Source organism: Ciona robusta, chromosome 10, assembly GCF_009617815.1.
Source record: "Ciona robusta chromosome 10, ASM961781v2".
NCBI classification, from domain to species: domain Eukaryota; kingdom Metazoa; phylum Chordata; class Ascidiacea; order Phlebobranchia; family Cionidae; genus Ciona; species Ciona robusta.
The window spans coordinates 1,827,918-1,847,051 of NC_143244.1; the positions used below are offsets into that span (position 1 = coordinate 1,827,918).

At 38.0% G+C, this 19,134-nt stretch overlaps 6 protein-coding genes across 7 annotated transcripts; 3 read left to right on the forward strand and 3 right to left on the reverse strand.

Moving 5' to 3' along the window:
• Positions 1-161: 161 nt before the first annotated feature.
• Positions 162-5,372, reverse strand: LOC149729433 (glucose dehydrogenase [FAD, quinone]-like). 2 transcript variants are annotated; one of them, XM_089887005.1, is made up of 13 exons: positions 4,947-5,372; positions 4,581-4,641; positions 4,175-4,322; positions 3,567-3,843; positions 3,386-3,506; positions 3,015-3,240; positions 2,136-2,252; positions 1,720-1,826; positions 1,575-1,662; positions 1,076-1,268; positions 759-864; positions 451-570; positions 162-397 (listed from the first exon to the last, which is right to left on the reverse strand). In XM_089887005.1, the coding sequence occupies exons 1-13, from the start codon at positions 5,164-5,166 to the stop codon at positions 262-264; spliced, it is 1,920 nt and encodes a 639-aa protein (XP_089743131.1). In that variant the 5' UTR covers positions 5,167-5,372; the 3' UTR covers positions 162-261. The 2 variants fall into 2 exon arrangements, with proteins under 2 accessions (XP_089743131.1, XP_089743132.1); XM_089887006.1 differs by having other exon boundaries at positions 4,581-4,713; positions 4,947-5,301.
• Positions 5,373-5,607: 235 nt separating this feature from the next.
• LOC149729434 (uncharacterized) lies at positions 5,608-7,487 on the forward strand. The gene has a single exon (XM_089887019.1). It carries the CDS (start codon positions 5,795-5,797, stop codon positions 6,941-6,943), a length of 1,149 nt encoding a protein of 382 aa, XP_089743145.1. The 5' UTR covers positions 5,608-5,794; the 3' UTR covers positions 6,944-7,487.
• Positions 7,488-8,193: 706 nt separating this feature from the next.
• On the forward strand, positions 8,194-9,542 carry LOC149729435 (uncharacterized). Its single transcript, XM_089886872.1, has one exon. It carries the CDS (start codon positions 8,205-8,207, stop codon positions 9,540-9,542), a length of 1,338 nt encoding a protein of 445 aa, XP_089742998.1. The 5' UTR covers positions 8,194-8,204.
• A 311-nt stretch (positions 9,543-9,853) lies between these two features.
• On the forward strand, positions 9,854-11,565 carry LOC149729436 (uncharacterized). The gene is made up of 2 exons (XM_089887018.1): positions 9,854-11,115; positions 11,427-11,565. The coding sequence occupies exons 1-2, from the start codon at positions 10,410-10,412 to the stop codon at positions 11,501-11,503; spliced, it is 783 nt and encodes a 260-aa protein (XP_089743144.1). The 5' UTR covers positions 9,854-10,409; the 3' UTR covers positions 11,504-11,565.
• A 337-nt stretch (positions 11,566-11,902) lies between these two features.
• On the reverse strand, positions 11,903-16,622 carry LOC149729437 (NADH-ubiquinone oxidoreductase 49 kDa subunit-like). Its single transcript, XM_089887016.1, has 13 exons — positions 16,407-16,622; positions 15,992-16,101; positions 15,612-15,733; positions 15,345-15,425; positions 14,862-15,095; positions 14,400-14,552; positions 13,809-13,894; positions 13,468-13,587; positions 13,021-13,150; positions 12,520-12,615; positions 12,237-12,320; positions 12,110-12,167; positions 11,903-12,017 (listed from the first exon to the last, which is right to left on the reverse strand). The coding sequence occupies exons 1-13, from the start codon at positions 16,508-16,510 to the stop codon at positions 11,980-11,982; spliced, it is 1,416 nt and encodes a 471-aa protein (XP_089743142.1). The 5' UTR covers positions 16,511-16,622; the 3' UTR covers positions 11,903-11,979.
• LOC149729438 (ribosomal biogenesis protein LAS1L-like) lies at positions 16,600-18,322 on the reverse strand. The gene has a single exon (XM_089887014.1). The coding sequence runs from the start codon at positions 18,146-18,148 to the stop codon at positions 16,670-16,672; it is 1,479 nt and encodes a 492-aa protein (XP_089743140.1). The 5' UTR covers positions 18,149-18,322; the 3' UTR covers positions 16,600-16,669.
• Positions 18,323-19,134: the final 812 nt, after the last annotated feature.

Genomic DNA, 19,134 nt, shown 5'->3' on the forward strand with positions numbered 1-19,134 from the left:
ACAAAGTTTGCACGTTTTCTCATTAATTAAATTCTTTTTTTAGACGAAACATCGATAACTTTTACCGTTTTTTTGGTAATTTATTAAAAAGATTTTTATATTTAAATTAAAGCGAGTAAATTCTTGAGTACAACAAGGAAAATACTGCAATAATACGGGAAAGAACGCAAGGGTTTGATGTGTTCAAAACAGGATTGAAGTAAATATAATAAACGGGCTACAACATTTAACAAGTGGTTCATATTCTCTGCCTCGTGTTAGTTAAAGCTTCCAGTCTTCCTTGATCATATCGGCTGCTTTCTCCCCGATCATGTAACACGCAGCCTGTGTGTTTGCTGATGGAATACTTGGCATTACTGAAGCATCCGCCACTCGCAACCCACCCACTTTATGAACTCTGTAAATAATCCAAATTACTTCTTTTCTATTTGCATCCAAATCTATGTATACCGTAATCGGGAATTCACCACCGCCATGACGTCATCCCGGGCTCCTATCTTCGCTGTTCCAACTGCATGATATACATTCAATGTAATCGCCCGGATTACACACTCGTAAAACTCCGCTGATCTGCAGAAATAACGCTTATATTAACCACTGTGCAATCCGAAATAAAGTTTCTTTATTGTATGAAGTTTTGTACGATTACTTTTGTCAAGATCAATTTTTAATTACTGCCCATTGTGCCATGTTTTAAATCGTTTACTCAAAGAAGCAAGTTAGTTTTAAATATAGAATACGCTTGGTATATAGTAAACCTTGGTGGTTCTGTTGCATCTCCACAACCCATGGCTGAAAAATCCATCTTCGCTTCAATGTCTTCGAAATGCTTTGCCTGTTCCAACTTTTCTAGAACCCTGTACCCTTTAAGAGAAAAGCGCTTTAAAATCCAAAGAAGTATATACATTTGGGGTATACAGACTTCATAATGAAAGGGAAAAGGTATAAACGGATTTAACCGGTAAAAGAGGTGGGCACAAAACATAATCGGCATCCAATATCCATCGGGCTATCACTATTTAATTGCGTTGATCATTGCTTCAACTCATATCTAATGCAATTCGTGTCGACCAACCTTCAATCATAGTGTCTACATCTGTTTGATTAGACAAGTAGTTCGGTTGAATGATAGGATGGTCTTTGTAACTGTTTGTTCGTAGTTTGATTTCTCCTACACTTCGGGGTCTTAAGAGTACGTTGTATATAACAAAGTTGTAAATAATTCTGCTGCCCCGAACATTAGCGGTTTCGTACATTTTTTCCATGACCTGGAATGCAAAACATGATCTTTTATCTTGTTTAACATGCCCGGATGCCCCTGTGTCTCTTTGGGCACGATATAACTACAGCGAGATATTTATAGTACAGTATATCCTAATAACTTTGTTACATTTTTTGTTTCGGCCTTTTGGCGGATATTTTGCTGTCTCTTCGGTTATCAACGGTATAATTATATAGAAATAAATTACGCCAGAAGTAGTTTTCAAACAGGGGGCCGTCATCGCTTGGGTTGCTACGTAGAGGTAAATCTGTAGACAACCTGTTATTTAAAACTCTGAAAAGAACATACATACTTGCTCTCCAATGTTTACTATCTTTTGATTTAAACTGGAACCTAGAGTTGACCATTCTGCCGATTGTTGTATGAACTGTACATCCGGACTTTGAAAAATTGAAATTTAAAATTTTGAAAGGAACATTTTTGTTTTTTTTGGTTACCTTTTTCGCTTGGTGATTGGGGATCGAATAAAAGCAGTAGCGTCGATTCCAGATGTCGCTATTGGTCCTTCATTTCCCATTAAGTAATCTGGGAGTCCAGTAAACAGCTAATAAAAACAGAGAGGTACCTAAGCATGTTTGTAGAAGAACTATATCTAAACCAAAATTACGTCAGTCATAATTTAACAAACGAAAAAAATGTAATACTAGACAGATTCTATTCAATAAGAACTGTTGATGCAATTTTGGGGGGTATATATTTGTCATGTAATGGATTTCGTCGGACTTGATTTTTTCCATTTCATAGCACTTGAACCTGGCTGTTAATTCGTTACGAGAATCAAACTTTATGAGCACTGGAGCCAGGTTCATGCAAATTAACAGTTAAATATTGGGCAATGTTGCAAAATATTTACCGTAAAATCATTGATTGTCGATTTCGATGGTATCTTACTGCCATAGAAAGGAGCCATTGCCATGACGTGATCTTGCATGTTTTGCCCAACACCGGGCAGGTCGGCAACGAGTTTTATCTGCAAGTATAATAACAATACATTTTATTTAACTCTTCGATTACGGCAACAAAGAATATAAAAAGGAAAAGGAAACTAACAAAAATACATGATATAGTGTAGGGTTGGGGAAGAAGGGACACTTTTATCACATGATATCCAAATATCCTGATCGTGTTTTAAATAATTAACCACAGTATATGGTAGTCGTGAGGATACGGTTTTATATTTCTCCGAATGCTCTTTGTTTACCACCAAATTGGACGTGAAAATACTCCCCCTATCCTACTATATAGCGACAAAACGGAACAGACTTTTTAAAGTTCGGTTCCGTCGCCGTGGCAAAGTGGTTAGCGCGCCTGCCTGTAACCTAGAGATAATGAATTCAAGGCTCGTCACTGCTACTATGCTTATACTATGGGTGTATATGCTACTACCTTGGGCAAGACGCTTAACGCCAATTTCTCCAACCCAGTGGACAATAATGGTTTGTCTAAATTATCACCGTACATAATTAAGAACAACGAGAACATCCCCACAAAATAATCATCCATAAAATAACATACAGGGTAACTCGTAAGCTGGCACGAGGTGTACGAACACCCGTGTTGTAACTGCTGTCGTTTTCCGGTCACGCGAGGATAAAGTAAGTCACATTCATTCATTAATTCATTCATTCATTCAAAGTTGGCATTGAATACCTTAATAACAGTATACGTCCATCAAATCTTTACACACATCTTTACGTTTATACAGGGTGAATACAGTTATAAACCATCGTACCCCCATATCGTTAAGATGTTGTTTGGGTCCAATCCCTGATAACATGAGAAGTTGTGGACTTCCCACAGCACCCCCGCTCACTATAACTTCCTTCCTTGCTCTAACTTTCACCTCTACGTCATCTCTGACGTAGATTACTCCCGATGCTCGCTTTCTTCCGTCCTCTCTCTCTTCGAACACTATCTGGCGCACGTGAGCACGGCCGACAATGTGCAGTCGATCAGATCTTAAAAGAATACGAAGTCTAATAATATTAGGCAATTGGTACAGTAAAGTGTTTTAAACGCATTCTGCATTCATGCTTATGTTTCTTTAGCTGATCTAGCTTTTGTATTCGAAACTAAGTAAAATTATCATCTGTGGTGGTGTACCTCTCTTGAACGATTGAACCCAGGTATTCGTTCGAACTCTGACGCAACCCTTTATGTATTGAGGATTGCAGACGATGAAAGCCTATCGTGTTTTCTGCGTTGTAGTCTCCACTTTCGTACCCTGGAAAGTTACAAGATTAAAACACATTGCTTAACATTTGTTGTATTCTGAATTACTAACCGATCTTCTGTCCTGCCTTTATAAACGTGTCTGCCATAGGCGAGGTGTAGGAATATCCCGTGTTTATAAAACCTTTGGTCCCGTGGTATTCCTTTGATAATTCCGGGTCTCCAACATTTTGTGACTTTTTAAAGAAAGGGAGAATATTCTTGTAATCCCAACCAATAGCGCCCTCTGCTGCCCATTCATCATAATCATGTTTGTCCCCACGAACGTACATCATATAATTGTAACAACTTGAACCCCCAATCACTTTACCCCTTGGCCACAAACTGACCTATAAAATATCAAAACTTATTATTTCCACCCTGGTAAATGCAACCTGTATATGACTTTAAAGCTTTGGTTATCGAAGTGTTTATTTGCCAGAAAGAGATGTCCTTGACTTTGACTTTTCGTTGTACATCGTTTTAAACTATAGTGTAGAGCGTAAACTTGCATACTCCACTATATGTCCACACTATATTTTAATTCTTTTCTGACGTATTTGACATTACCAAGTAGTATAGCTTGAAATCCACACTCGACTAAATTAAATGGCTAAACATTGAGCCATTCAGAAGCACAATTAGTTTGTTAATAAATTTTACATGGAATTAACCACATACCCTGTCGCCGTGTTCTTTGCAAGCATGTTGTTGCGGTTCGCTTCTGTACATCCAGTCTGTGGACGTTTGCTGCAGGAATGGGACCAACAGTGGAATGGACAAGAGAGGATTTGGGTACGCATCGTCTCCGGCTTCCACTACTAAAACTCTGCAGTTTAATAATGATTATAGTAATGCGGGATAAGATAGATACCGTTAGCACATAATATCCCACGTTTCATAACTGTGTTCTTAGTAATTAACAACGCTCTTTTGAAAACGTGAAGATGTGGATATATATAATTTTGTAAATAGTCATTGTTTATTATCAAATAGGACGATAAAATTTGCCCTTAATCCAAAGTCATAGGGCAATCTTCGCTTTATAGTACCCTCATATACACAAGAGTAAGATAAATATACGCACCTTACGTTTGAAGATTCAGTAAGTCGGTTTGCGATCACATTTCCGGTCGTGCCGGCACCAACTGTATATAAAACACAAATGGAAACCTTGAATATGAAGCTAAACTATCACCGTGATGCGCTGGCTTTAGGCCCTAGAAAGAACTGGTACCTTAGCAATTCAAACATTTAGAAACTTTTGACTGGTTTGATAAAGCATTTTTGGAAAATTTAATGGTGTTTTTAAAGAACCAGAGTTACGACGTCTTATTCAAGTTGGTTTCATCGGGGTAAGGCACTGCCTGACATTTGTATGAACTAAAACAACGTTCTGTGCTACACGTGGCAAGATATATACACCATACATCTAAGTCTGACTGTTTCTTACCGATTATGAAATCGTACTCTTCATCTGGTTGGTTGATGGTAACAGAATAATACCAAGTCAGAAATCGTGGCAAAAATGCAGCAACTACACATATTAATAAAAACTGCTTGAGCATTTTATAACAGATGCTTCTTTGCCCTTTTGACCGGAAAAATAGGCAAACGTGTTCATAATAGCCGGAGGGAGTGTTTGCCGTAGGTGGACATACTCTATCAATCATTAACGATTAATCGGCCGCACGTGCACCTTAATGCGCGAGCATGCCTAATTTATCAACTCCCAATATCAAAATGGCCTCAAACGAAGTTAACGAATTAAAAAAAACAATATGTTTTTTTCAAAGAACGAAGTTAACAAAACTTTTAAACCCCGTTATATGCAGAAAGAAACATTGTCCAGGTTGCTGTATCTGCTGGCAAACAATACAAACAAAAGACGTTGAAGGCCGCTGCCAGCAACAATCTGACGTGAAACAACTTCGTCGTCTAGCAGATAAACGTTCGGTACGCCTATCATGTATTCAGCACGCAAAGAAAAAATGTCCAGAACCTGTGATTTATTAAACCGCAAAGTACGTGCACTCAAGTAGAACTCAAAACGTTAACCGTGCTGCATAACATTGCACGAAATCGTGTTTCTATTTTGGTTGGTTGTTATTGCGTATGTTGCCACATGTGACATTCCTACGCTGTGTGATTTTTAACATTATCCAAGCAAATACGCACAAAATTAGACACAGTAGACTATTTATGCATATAGTGTTGATACACCAGAACACATATAAACAAACTCACAACATTTAACGATATTAGATGTTAGAAGTGCTTCAACATACTCATTAGGCGGATATGGTTTTAGTTGGAGACTTTGCAATCCTTGTCTTATTTGTTTTGCGTTTTGCTGTCGTATTTTCTTGCGCTAAATGGGAAATAGCAAGCAGTGTAAATGATGGACCTTATACTGACAGCAATTGCGCATTATTTAAATGGTACGTGAATAGGACAAGCTCTTTTTGCTCAGCTGATCTCAGGACGAGAAAAACTGATTATAAAGTTACACATTCGGAACCAAAATCTGATTGGACATGCAGATATAACCATTTAAGTGCGTGTAGTGGTGTTTGTAATGAAAATACAGTCACTGTGAACCCCTATTGTGAGTTACAAGACCCCGTTCCAGAAACAATGTCTTGTTCCTTTCAATACACAAAGAAAGCATGCAACCAGTACGCATGGGGAAGTTGGATCGTGAGTGTCAGTTGTCCTGCGTTACCTAAAATTGAAAATTCTCCGAACAAGACATTAGTGCGGAAATGCCTCGACTGCGACAATATAGCAGTCAATGAGAAATACTGCGTGGCGTCAAATATTATTCATACATCATCTACGAAGACAGAAGCTTGTACAGGGTTGGTTAGTCCAACATGGACTGCATGGAAACCACAAACTTGTAGTATCCTCAATCTTAGTGGAAGACAAACCTGGACTCGAACATGCACCTATACAGATAATACTGAAGCAAGTGCTGCGACGTATTGCTCACAAGGGGTGTCAAGGGAAACGCGAAGCTGCACAGCAGTTTGTAACATGGTAACTTCTTCTGCTGAACAGACCACAATAACCTATACTAGTCACAATGAATCAACTGAACATACAACAACAACCGATGCCACTGTACTCGGTGCACTATCCACCCATGCACTAACAGATACCCGTGACTCTGAAGTATGTGCGAACTCTATGATGTTGCTGATGGTGTTTCTAGTAATTGGCTGGGCGTTTGTTTTCGTACTGCTTGTCTTATTAATCTTGCTATACCTGAAGCAAAGAAAACTTCTTGAGCAAATATCAACAGCAAATAAAACTGACCGAGAGTATCAGTATATAGACTGTAATGTAGGGAAAGTCACACGAGTTTACGATGATGTTTATAATGGGTCCGACCCGAACAAGTTGAGCAACAATTATGAAAATATTACCAATCATTATGACATCTAACAAGTACTTTTTTTCACAGTTATATTATTTGTAAATATTTAAATTTAAAGTTGTCAACGTGTTTGAAATTACCACGCAACTTATATATTGGTTACATTTGTGTGTAAAAACTACGTTGTAAATATTTACCTGCTACTTTAAATATACATGGCATATTCTGACGAAAGCACCAACATTTGGGAGTAATTCTTAAACGAGCAAATATCGTTATAAATAAAGTCACCTACTGCACTTTTAGGCGTTATGCCTTATACGTAATTGGAATCTAAGTTAAAATAGCGTAGGCCAGCGTAAATATATCTGCTGGTATGCGTGTATAGTATTTCAGTTACGTAATAGTAAACTCTTACTCAGTAACAACAACAGTTGGTCCCTTATTTTGTTAGACCTTATGATGTGTTGTTTTAACCAGGGACGTGGTACGCTAAAAACTTTTACGCTTGACAAATAATCAAACAGTGCACTTACTATATATCACATATATGTCCTGCGGTGTGGCTCAGTTATTTAGGGGCTGCATCGAAACCGTCTCTGGAACGATGTGTCCCTGGATCGATGCACGACGGCGATACTAATACTGATCAGCGTATGTGTCCGAAATGTAAGCCTTATAACCCAGCGGCCACTAATGGATTGTCTAAATTGTAAACCTTATATCAAATAAAAATCATACACAAAGTTGAAAATTGTGAGAACTCGTAAGCACACGAGGATAAAAAAAATGATGGCAAAAAAGAACCGTCTGCTGACTGCGATGCGGTGTTGCGGCACCGGTCGCACGATGGAAGGACTTAATTTGGTTTTCCGCGTATTGGGGTAATGGGCCAAATCTTGTCTTAATCCTAGGGCTTTTATAAGGATCTCACTATAAAGAATAATTTAAAATATAAATTATACAATTACAGACTTACCAGAACACTTTACCGTATATTTCAATAATTATGACCAAACACATTCAAGATATCGTATATTTTTAACCTACGACGCTATAAATATTACCCAGTTATAACAACATTATTAGGGGCTATATCCCATAAGCATTGCTATTACAACCAGTACAAGTTGGTTCCTACGCAGTGTAAAGGGCTAAATAAAGACGGTGTGGTTCAAACAAGCAGTGTTAAACGGCAGCCAACAAAACGGATTGGGTTTTTGATTTAAATTTTGTTAAATTAAACTGCATCTCTGTATACTGGCAGTATATTTTAACCAGCACCAGACAAACAGAAACTATAAAAGAAATAGAGAAATTTTTAGCAGCATGAACCCAGTAAAAAGTTTTGCTTGGATCTTTGTACTTGTCGGTCGTTTAGTCGCTGTGTTTACCTGCAGCAATTGGGAAGTGGCCAGCAATGTGAATGAAGGTCCATATTCTGCCTCACCTTGCATATTTCGATGGAATGTTACAAGAACAACCAGGTTTTGCTCAACTGATTTGACACAGAGAAAAACAGAATACAACGTAATCCAACCAGTGCCTATAGGTTGGCTTTGCGCCTATAGCAGTGGGTTAGACAACCATATCGGTCATTTTCCTGCGAGCACTGTTACTGTTGTAAATGTGTGTGCCTCGACGACTACGGTGAGCTGCTTTTTTCAATACGAAAAGAAAGCATGTAATGACTTTACATGGGGAAGTTGGATTGTGAGTGTAAGTTGTCCTGTGCTGCCTAAAATTGAAGATCATCCAAGTTCGACCTCAACACGGAAATGTTACGACTGTGATAATAGAGAAGTGAGCGTAAAATACTGCTCGGCGGTAAATGCAGATAATAAATCGTCCACGAAGACCGAACTTTGTACTGGGTTGATCAGTCCAACATGGACCGCATGGAAACCACAGACTTGTATAGCTAACAACCCAAACCCCCAATCTTGTGACGTCAGTGGCAGACAAACATGGACACGAAGATGCACCTACACGGATGGTACAGTAGCAAGTGCTACGACATACTGTTCACACGAAGCAACGAGTGAAGTGCGAACCTGTATAGTGCCGAAGACAAATTGTGTAACCTCAGCAGGATCTGCAGCTCATATCACAACCACTGAACCTGCTGCACCAACCACATCTATCAACGCAGTGCCTGCTTATACATCGAAAAGTTATAAGCCTGTGACTACATTACCCGCTGCGGTAACAATGCACTTAACAACTAAAGATGTACTTGACCCTACATATGCAACTCGTTTTACGTCCAACAATGGTCTTTACCATACGACAACAAGCGGCGCTCACACGACACCTATAAATGATTTCAACGGTTCATCTGCCAATGCTGCCCACTCTAACAAGATCTTGTTGGCATTTCTTGCAATTGGCTGGTCGCTTGTGTTCGTCCTTATTGTTGCCATTCTTAGATTTTTTCACTATAAGCGGCAAAAACAACCAATATTACAGGTAGCCCCAACGGTAAACCAAAGTACCACGCAAGAATACATATCTATGAACAACATTAAAGAAACTGCACCAACAAATAGTGAAGCTGCTTATGCCAATATGAAAACGCAATCTGCAGCGTACGAAGTTATAAATAAGCGTTTCACCCTGCCCACGGAGCGCAGTTACGATAACATTGCCAATCCTTATGAAATGTGAGAAAAATGATTACGAACTACACTCTATACATTTGCTGTATATATATATTTGATGTCCATTGTCATTATTCGCAAATACCGTTTGTAACAAAAGTTTTGGTGTTCGAGATAATTTTGTTCATATAAACCGACGTTGGCGTAAACAAAACTTGTATTTCTTTTACGGGCTTTTTTTATATCAACGTTGTTTGTATACAGTTGTGTATGAAAATAACAGGTAGGCTATAGTAGGATGGGGAAAAATGTAACACTTAATATCTAAATATCTTGATCGTGTTTTGAACAATTATCACCGGTCTAAAGGCGACTGTACAAACACAGTATCCGGCATGCGAATTTGCCTGCGAAGTCGTATGCAAACCCATTACCGAGTTTCGCATGCAGCAGCAAAATCCGGAGAAAACAGACAAAACGGACGAATTTCGGATACTGTGTACAGCCACCTTAAGGGAGTCGTGAGGATACGGTTTTACATTTCTTTGAAAATTGTTGGTTTACCACCAAACGGGACGAACAAAGAGAGTGAAAAGGTGTCCCATCTTCCCCCTCATACATTGTCAAAAGTTTGGCGCCGTGGCAAGGTGGTTAGCGCGTTTGCCTGTAACCGAGAGGTAATGGGTTTAAGGCTCGTCGCTTTGTGGGCGTGTGTGCCTTGAGTAAGACACTTAACGGTAAATGTTCGCCAAAATATAGATAAATATATCAAATGTGTTATTGCGTATATGTTGCCACACGCGTAATCTTCCTACGCTGTGTGGGGTGATGTAAATAGACACAGACTATTAATGCATGTATGTGTTGGTACACAACCAATGCAAACTCAGTTCAAGGACGCGCTTGAAAATAAGAATATAATCATTAGGCAGATATGGTTTTAGTTCGAGGCTTTGCCATCCTTGTCTTATTTGCTTTCTGTTTCACTGTTGTGTTTTCTTGCGCTAAATGGGAAATAGCAAGCAGTGTAAATGATGGACCTTATACTGACAGCAATTGTGCATTATTTAAATGGTATGTGAATAGGACAAGCTCATTTTGCTCAGCTGATCTCAGGACGAGAAGAATTGATTATAAAGTTACACGTTCAGAACCAAAATCTGGTTGGACATGCCGATATAATCATTTAACTGCTTGTAGTGGTGTTTGTGATGAAAATACAGTCACTGTGAACCCTTATTGTGAGTCTCAAGACCCCGTTCCAGAAACAATGTCTTGCTCCTTTCAATACACAAAGAAAACATGCAACCAGTACGCATGGGGAAGTTGGATTGTGAGTGTAAGTTGTCCTGCGTTACCTAAAATTGAAAACTCTCCGAGCAAGACATCAGTGCGGAAATGCCTCGACTGTGACGGTATAGCAGTCAATCAGAAATACTGCGTGGCGTCAAATATTATTCATACATCATCTACGAAGACAGAAGCTTGTACAGGGTTGGTTAGTCCAACATGGACTCCATGGAATTCACAAGCTTGTATAGCGAACAACCCATGTGACGGCATTGGTAGGCAAACTTGGACACGAAAATGCAACTATAGTGACGGAACAGAAGCAAGCGCAACTACGTATTGCTCGCAAGGTGTGTCCAGTGAAATGCGATTCTGCGTAGTAACTTGCGTAACCTATGCAGGATCTGCATATTCTAACACAACCACAACGAAATATGCGGTTTCCCGTTCAAGTAGAGCTACCATAACCACTACGTTGCCCATACTTATAAATAGAACCAACGGTTCATCCATTTATGTTAACCAACCTACCCCAGCAAACGTATCTGCTGCTGACAATATATTGTTGGCGTTTCTTGCAATCGGCTGGTCACTTGTACTCGTTCTTGTTGCCATTTTTATTACTTTTCATTTAAAACGTCAAAATCAACCATCATGCCAGGCGGCTCCAACGGCAAACCAAACTACCACCCAAGAATATCTACACAACATTCAAGAAGCCACACCAACAAATACTAACACTGCTTATGTCAACGTGGAAAAGCAATCTGCAGCGTACGAAGTTATTGACCCCATCCCGCTTTCTAAGGCCTGTTACGAGGATATCGACAAGCATTACGACTTGTAAGAGAAGACGACGTACTACCATCTGAATATATAAACCGTATATTCCATTGGCTTTATTTGTGTCTGCAAACGTTTTAAGACTTAATGGATGAACATAGTTTGATCCGCAATGTAATCTATGCGAGTATAAAATGTCTTTGTTGAATTTGGATTTTATTTGTAACATTGTTTTTAAGCCGCCTATGTAGACTGCAACCTTTCTTCTTTCTTTAAATAGCACTTGTTTTGTATGATACCCAAGCTCGGAAAATGATTACCAATATTCAGCTTTTAAAATATAAAACAATGCCATTCTGTTGGGAAATTTTTTTTTATATTTTTCATTGTTTTCCACAATACACATAAATATATCAAATTTTAAACTAAATTCATCTGTCCACTTCTCCAAATACGATGTCAAGAGTTCCTGCAAAGAATATACAGATAATATGTAAAGTAAACAATAAATACATTTACAAATACGTAAAGACAACAATAAATACATCTACAAATACTAACCAATAAGAGCTACAACATCAGGTAGTTGGAGTCCTGGTGCTACATGTTCAATTGTTGCCTGCACAATAATTGCATTAAAGTTGTAGCGGTTAAAATATGATTTGGTCAACACTTTAACAAAACTTACCAAATGTGCGAAACCGGGAGCCTTTATTTTACATCTGTATGGCTTGCTTGTCCCATCAGAAACCAAGTATACGCCAAATTCACCCTGGATTATAATACAGTTAATATACAAAAAATTATTATTTAGAATTGAAGTTAAATCAGGGGATTAATAATCAAAGGGTGTTTAAAATGTCACGCATTTATCCAAGAAAAGCAGGTCTCTTTCAAAGCTTTAACATGGGTGTATGTTTTAAGATTTAGTTTAGTTGTCATATGTTTAGACAGTGATAAAGCTTCAATACCTTTGGAGCTTCAACAGCAGTGTATGTTGAACCAGCAGGAACTTGAAAGCCTTCGGTGAAAAGCTTGAAATGATGAATTACTGCCTCCATTGAATCCTGGGTGTTGATAACACAAGTTAGTCTGAAGTCAACACAGAACAGTATTCTACTCTATGTGAGTTTGGTCCTACAGCAGGACATGGGACCAGAGATTTAGGTCAAAGTTGAAGCTACTATCTAATATTGCTGGGTCCAAGCAATGTTTGTCAGGTGTCTTGCCCAAGGACCAATATGCATATCAGTATTTGTATCGAGTATCCAACCCGATATTCTTAAGTAACAATCCAGGTGGCAAACCACTTAATCACATATTATTTTATATGAGTAAGGTCCTACGGTGAGGAACAACATGGTTTTGGATGTTGAGTTTTTACTCCAGTACGGCATAGATACATACAGTTAAATACCATGCTTATTGTTCAACCATGTTTTTACTAATAAGTACTAATAGCAAAAGTTTACCTTCATTTGACTCCTAGTGGGTGGATTAAGTTTGTTGTCATCCACTTTTATCTCACCCTCTGGCATCTTATTCAAACACTGTTGTATGATACGAAGCGATTGACGCATTTCTTCAACGCGACATAAATATCTGAACAAATTAGAATGAAGAATATTACGAAATAAAACAGTATTATATTTGATATAGTTCAAAACATATACATTTGTTGTATTGCAATTCAAGTTAGTTTTGGTCTTAAACCTGAAAATTTTGAGTGAGCGTTACAAACATTCATATGTATTTATAGATGAACAAATAAAATTTATTCATCTTCGCGTGGTAGGACAACAATATATGTTATAACACGGGTGTTCTGTTTTTACATGATAACAGGCCTACGTACAAATTCCCACAAAGTGGATGAGACAGAAACATGATCAAGTAGACATAGTTTTAATTCAACCAACCTGTCGTATGTGTCACCTCTTGTTCCAATAGGAACATCAAACTCAACTTGATCGTATGCATCGTATGGTTGGGTTTTACGAAGATCCCATTTTATCCCAGAACCTCGAAGAACAACACCACTGTGGGAGTAATTAGCATTTTATAAGTGGTAAAACACATGCGAAAAATGAATTAAGTACTATTCTTCAGTTTAGCTTAAGACTTTAGATAACTGGTCTTTGTTGTGTAGCAGTGGTGTACTAGGTTTAAGTTACATCAATGCATCACTTTGCTTTAATTTCTAGCAGGTCAAATAAAAGGCATTTCCCAACCAAGAAGAATACAGTGATTAAACCTCTACCTGCATCCCCAGTTAAGAGCTTGCTCCGCAGTTATCAAACCAACATCCACAGTTCTTGTTCTCCAGATTCGATTCTCACTCAGCATCTAAATAATGTTACAAATATTTAAATCTATCTTTCAAGCAAGGCAAATAAATAGCACCCTATCTAGTATCTATACATACCACACCCTAATTCCTATATCCTCTCCCATTGTTAGATATGTGTCTTTGGGCAAGAGTCAAAAGAACTTAACAAAAATTGCTCTAACCTACAATCTCCAACCCAGTGGTCTATAATGGGTTGTCTAAATTAGTAAATTGTCAGTCATATATTACAAAAAATGAAAAAAATAATCCTTAGCACACATCGATAGGTGTCAACTGTCAATCATTTGAAAAACAAGGGTGCACCATAGGACATGATAGGCTCATTTTATTCCTTCAAATTAGTGCATTTCCATCAATTCACCTTTAAAATATGTTTATCCACATTATTTCTATAGGGGTAATTTTCTACATACTTGATTACAGAGCATGTTTGCCCTGCATACCCATGTTGGGACCTATGATTTCACACGCAAACAAACAAGCAGCCTCGGTTTCACAAACCTCTTCCAGCTCATCCACCCTTGCCGAGAACCTGATTGCCCAATCATAAACATCATCCATTAGTCCAAGAGGAAGATCTTGGCTCACTCCTCCAGGACGAACATACGCCGCGTGCATCCTTGCTCCCGACACCCTCTCATAAAACTCCATCATCTGGGAAAGAATTTTTGTTACAGAAAAAACAAAATTATGACTATAACATGTTAAGTTACATAAACTTTCTAAATTTGATTACAACATCAAATTCTTGACAAAAACAAATTGAAAGAAATTTTAATGATTAAAACAGCAGGAGACAGCGTTTCAAAAAGTAAAAGCTAACAACACTCCCCAAAAAATATTGGAAAAAAAGGGATTTTGTACACAATTAAAAAAATGCATTTGTACATAAATATGGTTATTCCACTGTTAATAAGGCTAATATAGACCATTTCATCGCCTATATGAAGACTACCACCACACCTTTTCTCTTTCCTCCATCAACCAGAAGAACGGAGTCATCGCTCCAACATCCAGAGCATGGGTTGTGATCCCCATGATGTGATTGAGGATGCGGGTTTGTTCTGCGAAGAAGACTCTGATCCACTGAGCACGGGGAGGAGCAGTGATGCCCATCAACCTCTCGATAGCTAGCGAGTAACACTGCTCATTCACCATCATTGATACATAATCCAAGCGATCAAAATAAGGCAACCCCTGATAACGATGTTTTGTAGTTAAAAATAATAAAATATGAACTGTTATGAATAATCATTGACATCATTGTCATTACTTAGCAAGCAGGTAGAGCAAGGAAGCAAGCAAATTGCTTTTGCAGTTATGCTTAACTAATATAATGGTAGCCTCCTACATACTCTTACTGTCTTACATATCGCTTTATATCACACTGTAGCTATGTATGATGCATATCATTGTGATGAGTGTATATGCGTTTAACTTACACACCTGTATGTATGTCTTGTATTCCATCAGCTTCTCTGTAGCTCGGTGAAGTAAACCAATATGAGGGTCAGCACGAATAACAACCTGCATAAAACAGATTACATTTCAAAGATCAAACAACAATTAATGAAATCCGCTTTAAAATGGATGAAGTCCTGCTAAAAGACAAGCGGGAGGATGAGGAGTTAGACCTGAGTTGGCCAGTAGCACGATGAAACAAAGACACACTAGGTGTAGGCGGAATTTCAAATTATTGGTGAAATTACAAACCTCTCCAGCGAGTTCAAGGATCAGCCGAAGGACTCCGTGAGCTGCCGGATGTTGCGGACCAAAGTTGAGAGTCAGAGTGTCAAGTTTATTGATCTTGTCTCGGTGTATGATGGGGTCCTTCACTGTAAAGGGAATACTATTTATATACAGGATTGTTTACTCTGTGAGGGGAATGTAGTTTATACCTTCACTGTAAAGGAAAATCTGCAAATTGTTTATACAAAAGGTCAAAAATTTACAATAGGTATATATATGTCAAATACAGTTATGTTGGCAAACTGCTAGGTTTTTTTTATATTAATACATTTACATGTACAGAAAAAAATACATTATTGAGTTTTTACAAGTTGCATGGACTTACAGCACATTATAATACGTACCATAAACTTCTCGTAAGTTAGGTGTGCCGTGTTCTTCACAGATTGGGTTTCCAATTTCAATTGGTGAGAACTGGTCACAATATTTTGCATTGGGGACCCATCGTCCAGTCCTGCGATCAAAACATCAAATTAAATCGTGTAATACATGCTGATTGGATAGATTTAATCAGCCCAGCGCTGTGGTTAAGTGGTTAGATCAGATGCTCAATAATAATAAGCATAACGCATATGCAACTTTGGGCAATACATTTAGCGGACATTGCTGCAACCCAGTGATCTAATGGGTTGTAGCACCTTGGTTCCTGGGTGTTCAAAAAACAAGCCAACTTTGGCCTATCTCTGGTCCAATGCTGTGCCACGCTGTAAGACCTTAACCATATAAAGTAGAAAATGTAAATACCAAATGTGAAATTACCGAACACTTATAGCATATGGGACAATTCTTTGTGGTTGTTTTACTGCAGCATGGTTAGCATACGCTGGGAAACACTTGGATGCACTACGTAGAAGCTTTGCCATTTTACTTGGTGCTAACTAGCTATGCTTAGTGCATGGCAAAACACAGCTGAGATTTTAACAGAATCGGTGCACTTAACTGAAAAGAAAGACTGCAGAATGCATAAAAACACAGCTATTAGCACAAAACATGTTGACACTATATTAGCACAAAATGAAAGTCTACAATAAGGAAATTGTATCAAGGGCAATTTGCCAATCTAACTCATTAAAACTGCTAAACATGTTTTGTGGTTTAAAATCAGAGTTTTCAGAGTCTGAACTTTTCCAATGGTTGCTACGCCTTTTCTTCCTGGGCGTTTGCTCTTCCGTGATAACTTCTTCATTACTTTCAAAATTGTTTTCAGATTCATAATAAAATAACTTCTCAGAAAGTGATTTGATGTTTTGTCCAGGCAACAAACCAATGCTGCTGTTTGAAAATCTTTCATTGCATAACACCAACTCTTTACTTCCATTGGAAACATCTGTGTTATTAGCACATTGTTCAGCAGTGTAAATTGTATCAGATGGAAGACAAAATGTTTTATTATTTTGGGTTGGAAACCTTATTTCAAGTATCATGTTCAACTTTTTAACCAAGCTATCATTTAGGGCATGTTTAAATTTCTCAATAACATATTGATAGATAAACGAAAGAGAAGCAGGACAATTGAGGACAAATTGTTTTAAACACGTCGTCAACTCATCCTCTACTGCTTTTACATCAGTAGAGATTTCACTCAATACATAGAATACCCAAGGTACTGCATTTGTTACATTATGTTCATTGTCTTTACATAGATACTGTAGCAGTTTACAAAGCAATGTTACGACATTCCCTTGTTTTTTAATGGCATTTAAAACAGGTTTCCAGCGATTCAACTCTTCTTTACATGGCATTTCATCTCCTTCATTATTCATTATCCCAGTACTTCCTAGATAGAACAAAAAAACCCCTTCAACTAACACAGAGCAAAAGCAATCGTCTGCATTTTGCTTTTTTATCAGAGATATTAGTTTGTTTGCAGTGTGAATAGCATCAGGTTTTCTTTTTTTAAAGTCTGGTTGAATTATAACACGCAAATATTCTTTCAGCAATTTATCTATTAATTCTCTTAATCTGCTTTCTTTAATTTGGTCTTGTTCCCATATCTCCAATCCTGTCGCCACCTTTTTATAATTATTTTTAGTAGAATTAATCTTGTGCGCTTGAACATCCCAATGGTTTTCCTTGAGCCAGTCAATGGCAAAAGTCACTGCTTTGTGTAACATTGGTAGTGCAGGCAGAGGTCCATGGGCCATTTCATGTCTTAAGTTTATAAGCCATTCTGGTATGCCAAGGTCTACACCAACATGATGTATTGGTTTCCTTACGTTACCTTTCAAGCCTTTTTCTGTAAGCAGGCCAACAAACTGTGTAACAGCAGCGGACATCATTTGCCGTTGAGCACCCCCACTTACAAGCTGGTATTCAAGCGAAGACTCAAATAACCGCAGTGTTGCTTCAATGGCAACAGGCACTTTTGACGAAAACCGTAATCTCCAGATGTTAATTACATCTAGAGCATCGGTTTGACTTTGAACATCGCCGTAAAACAGATTGTGATAAACGTTCAACCATTCTTCCTCGCAACACCACGCTACGACACGTTCTGACATTTTACCTTTAACCGTACAACAATGGCTATATATTGTTTATAGTAGCTAAAGTAATTGAACTGCTACCGGTGAAGCAAATTAATTTCTAAATGACAAGTAAAGTGAGAACAGCACAACGTCGAAATTATATTTGCGGAATTCCACATTTATTATTTCTGCCCTTGAAATCTTGCATTGGTATGCTTTGACGGAATATACGGATTCGGCAATGCAATGTACGGAAATGTCAATGATTTATTCCGAATTACCAGGAGAGGGAAGTTATATTTTTAACACTACTTTTACCTAGCTTTATTTCCCTAATGCTGTTTATGGGTTATGTAGCGAGGAGGTGTGGTGTATTTGGTGAGCATCAACTATTTAATGTTTGATGTTACCTACTTTTGTCTTAAAGTTGTCATTTTGTTTTGATAAAATTTGATAGCTTGGTCTATAGTTGGAAATTTATTTTAAATGATAAATCAAGAAAAAATCTTTATATATAAGCGTGGGATGTGTGTAGCATTGCAGGTATCTTGCCTTTTTCTAATGCCTTAACACGTATGTGTACACATGTATTTCAGTCTTACCTCTTTAATGCTCTTTAAATGATGTGTAGTCTAAAAGCGCGCGCAAGGAAAGCAATCAGCGTTCGGTGCTTTTAGTGCCGGGTTGAGTAACGGGTAGTGTTGTTTAGACGATAGCACGTGTAACGAGCGTCGGTATTGGAGAGTGGAGATTTAATGCACCGTTTCAAATTACCTGAGATTAGCTTCGACCAAAATAGCATGCTACGAAATAACGAGCATCAACAAGCTGTACTGTACGCCGAGAGAATGAATGTATATTTCCATAAAACGTAAGTTATACTACAACCAATTAAACCATTAATATTGTGTGTATTTTGCCAGTACTTATAAACGATAGATGTAACTTATCTATCGTTTATTGTGTGGCGAGTCAACGACAGTCTTTAAAACACGAAATTTCTATTTCTTTGCCTAAAC

Bases quoted from the DNA above. Each gene is read 5' to 3' on its own strand.
- LOC149729433 (XM_089887005.1), bottom strand. From the start codon at position 5,166: ATGATTGATAGAGTATGTCCACCTACGGCAAACACTCCCTCCGGCTAT. The intron at 3,844-4,174 runs GTATGTGGTTAA...GATATTTTATAG, and splicing joins GCAAAGAACACGGCGACAGG to GTCAGTTTGTGGCCAAGGGG. The intron at 865-1,075 runs GTTGGTCGACAC...TTTCTCTTAAAG, and splicing joins TGTAGACACTATGATTGAAG to GGTACAGGGTTCTAGAAAAG.
- LOC149729436 (XM_089887018.1), top strand. From the start codon at position 10,410: ATGGTTTTAGTTCGAGGCTTTGCCATCCTTGTCTTATTTGCTTTCTGT. The intron at 11,116-11,426 runs GTGTGTCCAGTG...CCATCATGCCAG, and splicing joins AACTACGTATTGCTCGCAAG to GCGGCTCCAACGGCAAACCA.
- LOC149729438 (XM_089887014.1), bottom strand. From the start codon at position 18,148: ATGTCAGAACGTGTCGTAGCGTGGTGTTGCGAGGAAGAATGGTTGAAC.
- LOC149729435 (XM_089886872.1), top strand. From the start codon at position 8,205: ATGAACCCAGTAAAAAGTTTTGCTTGGATCTTTGTACTTGTCGGTCGT.
- LOC149729434 (XM_089887019.1), top strand. From the start codon at position 5,795: ATGGTTTTAGTTGGAGACTTTGCAATCCTTGTCTTATTTGTTTTGCGT.
- LOC149729437 (XM_089887016.1), bottom strand. From the start codon at position 16,510: ATGGCAAAGCTTCTACGTAGTGCATCCAAGTGTTTCCCAGCGTATGCT. The intron at 13,895-14,399 runs GTTTGTGAAACC...AACATTATTTAG, and splicing joins GGGTGGATGAGCTGGAAGAG to ATGCTGAGTGAGAATCGAAT. The intron at 12,616-13,020 runs GTAAACTTTTGC...ATCAACACCCAG, and splicing joins CCACTAGGAGTCAAATGAAG to GATTCAATGGAGGCAGTAAT.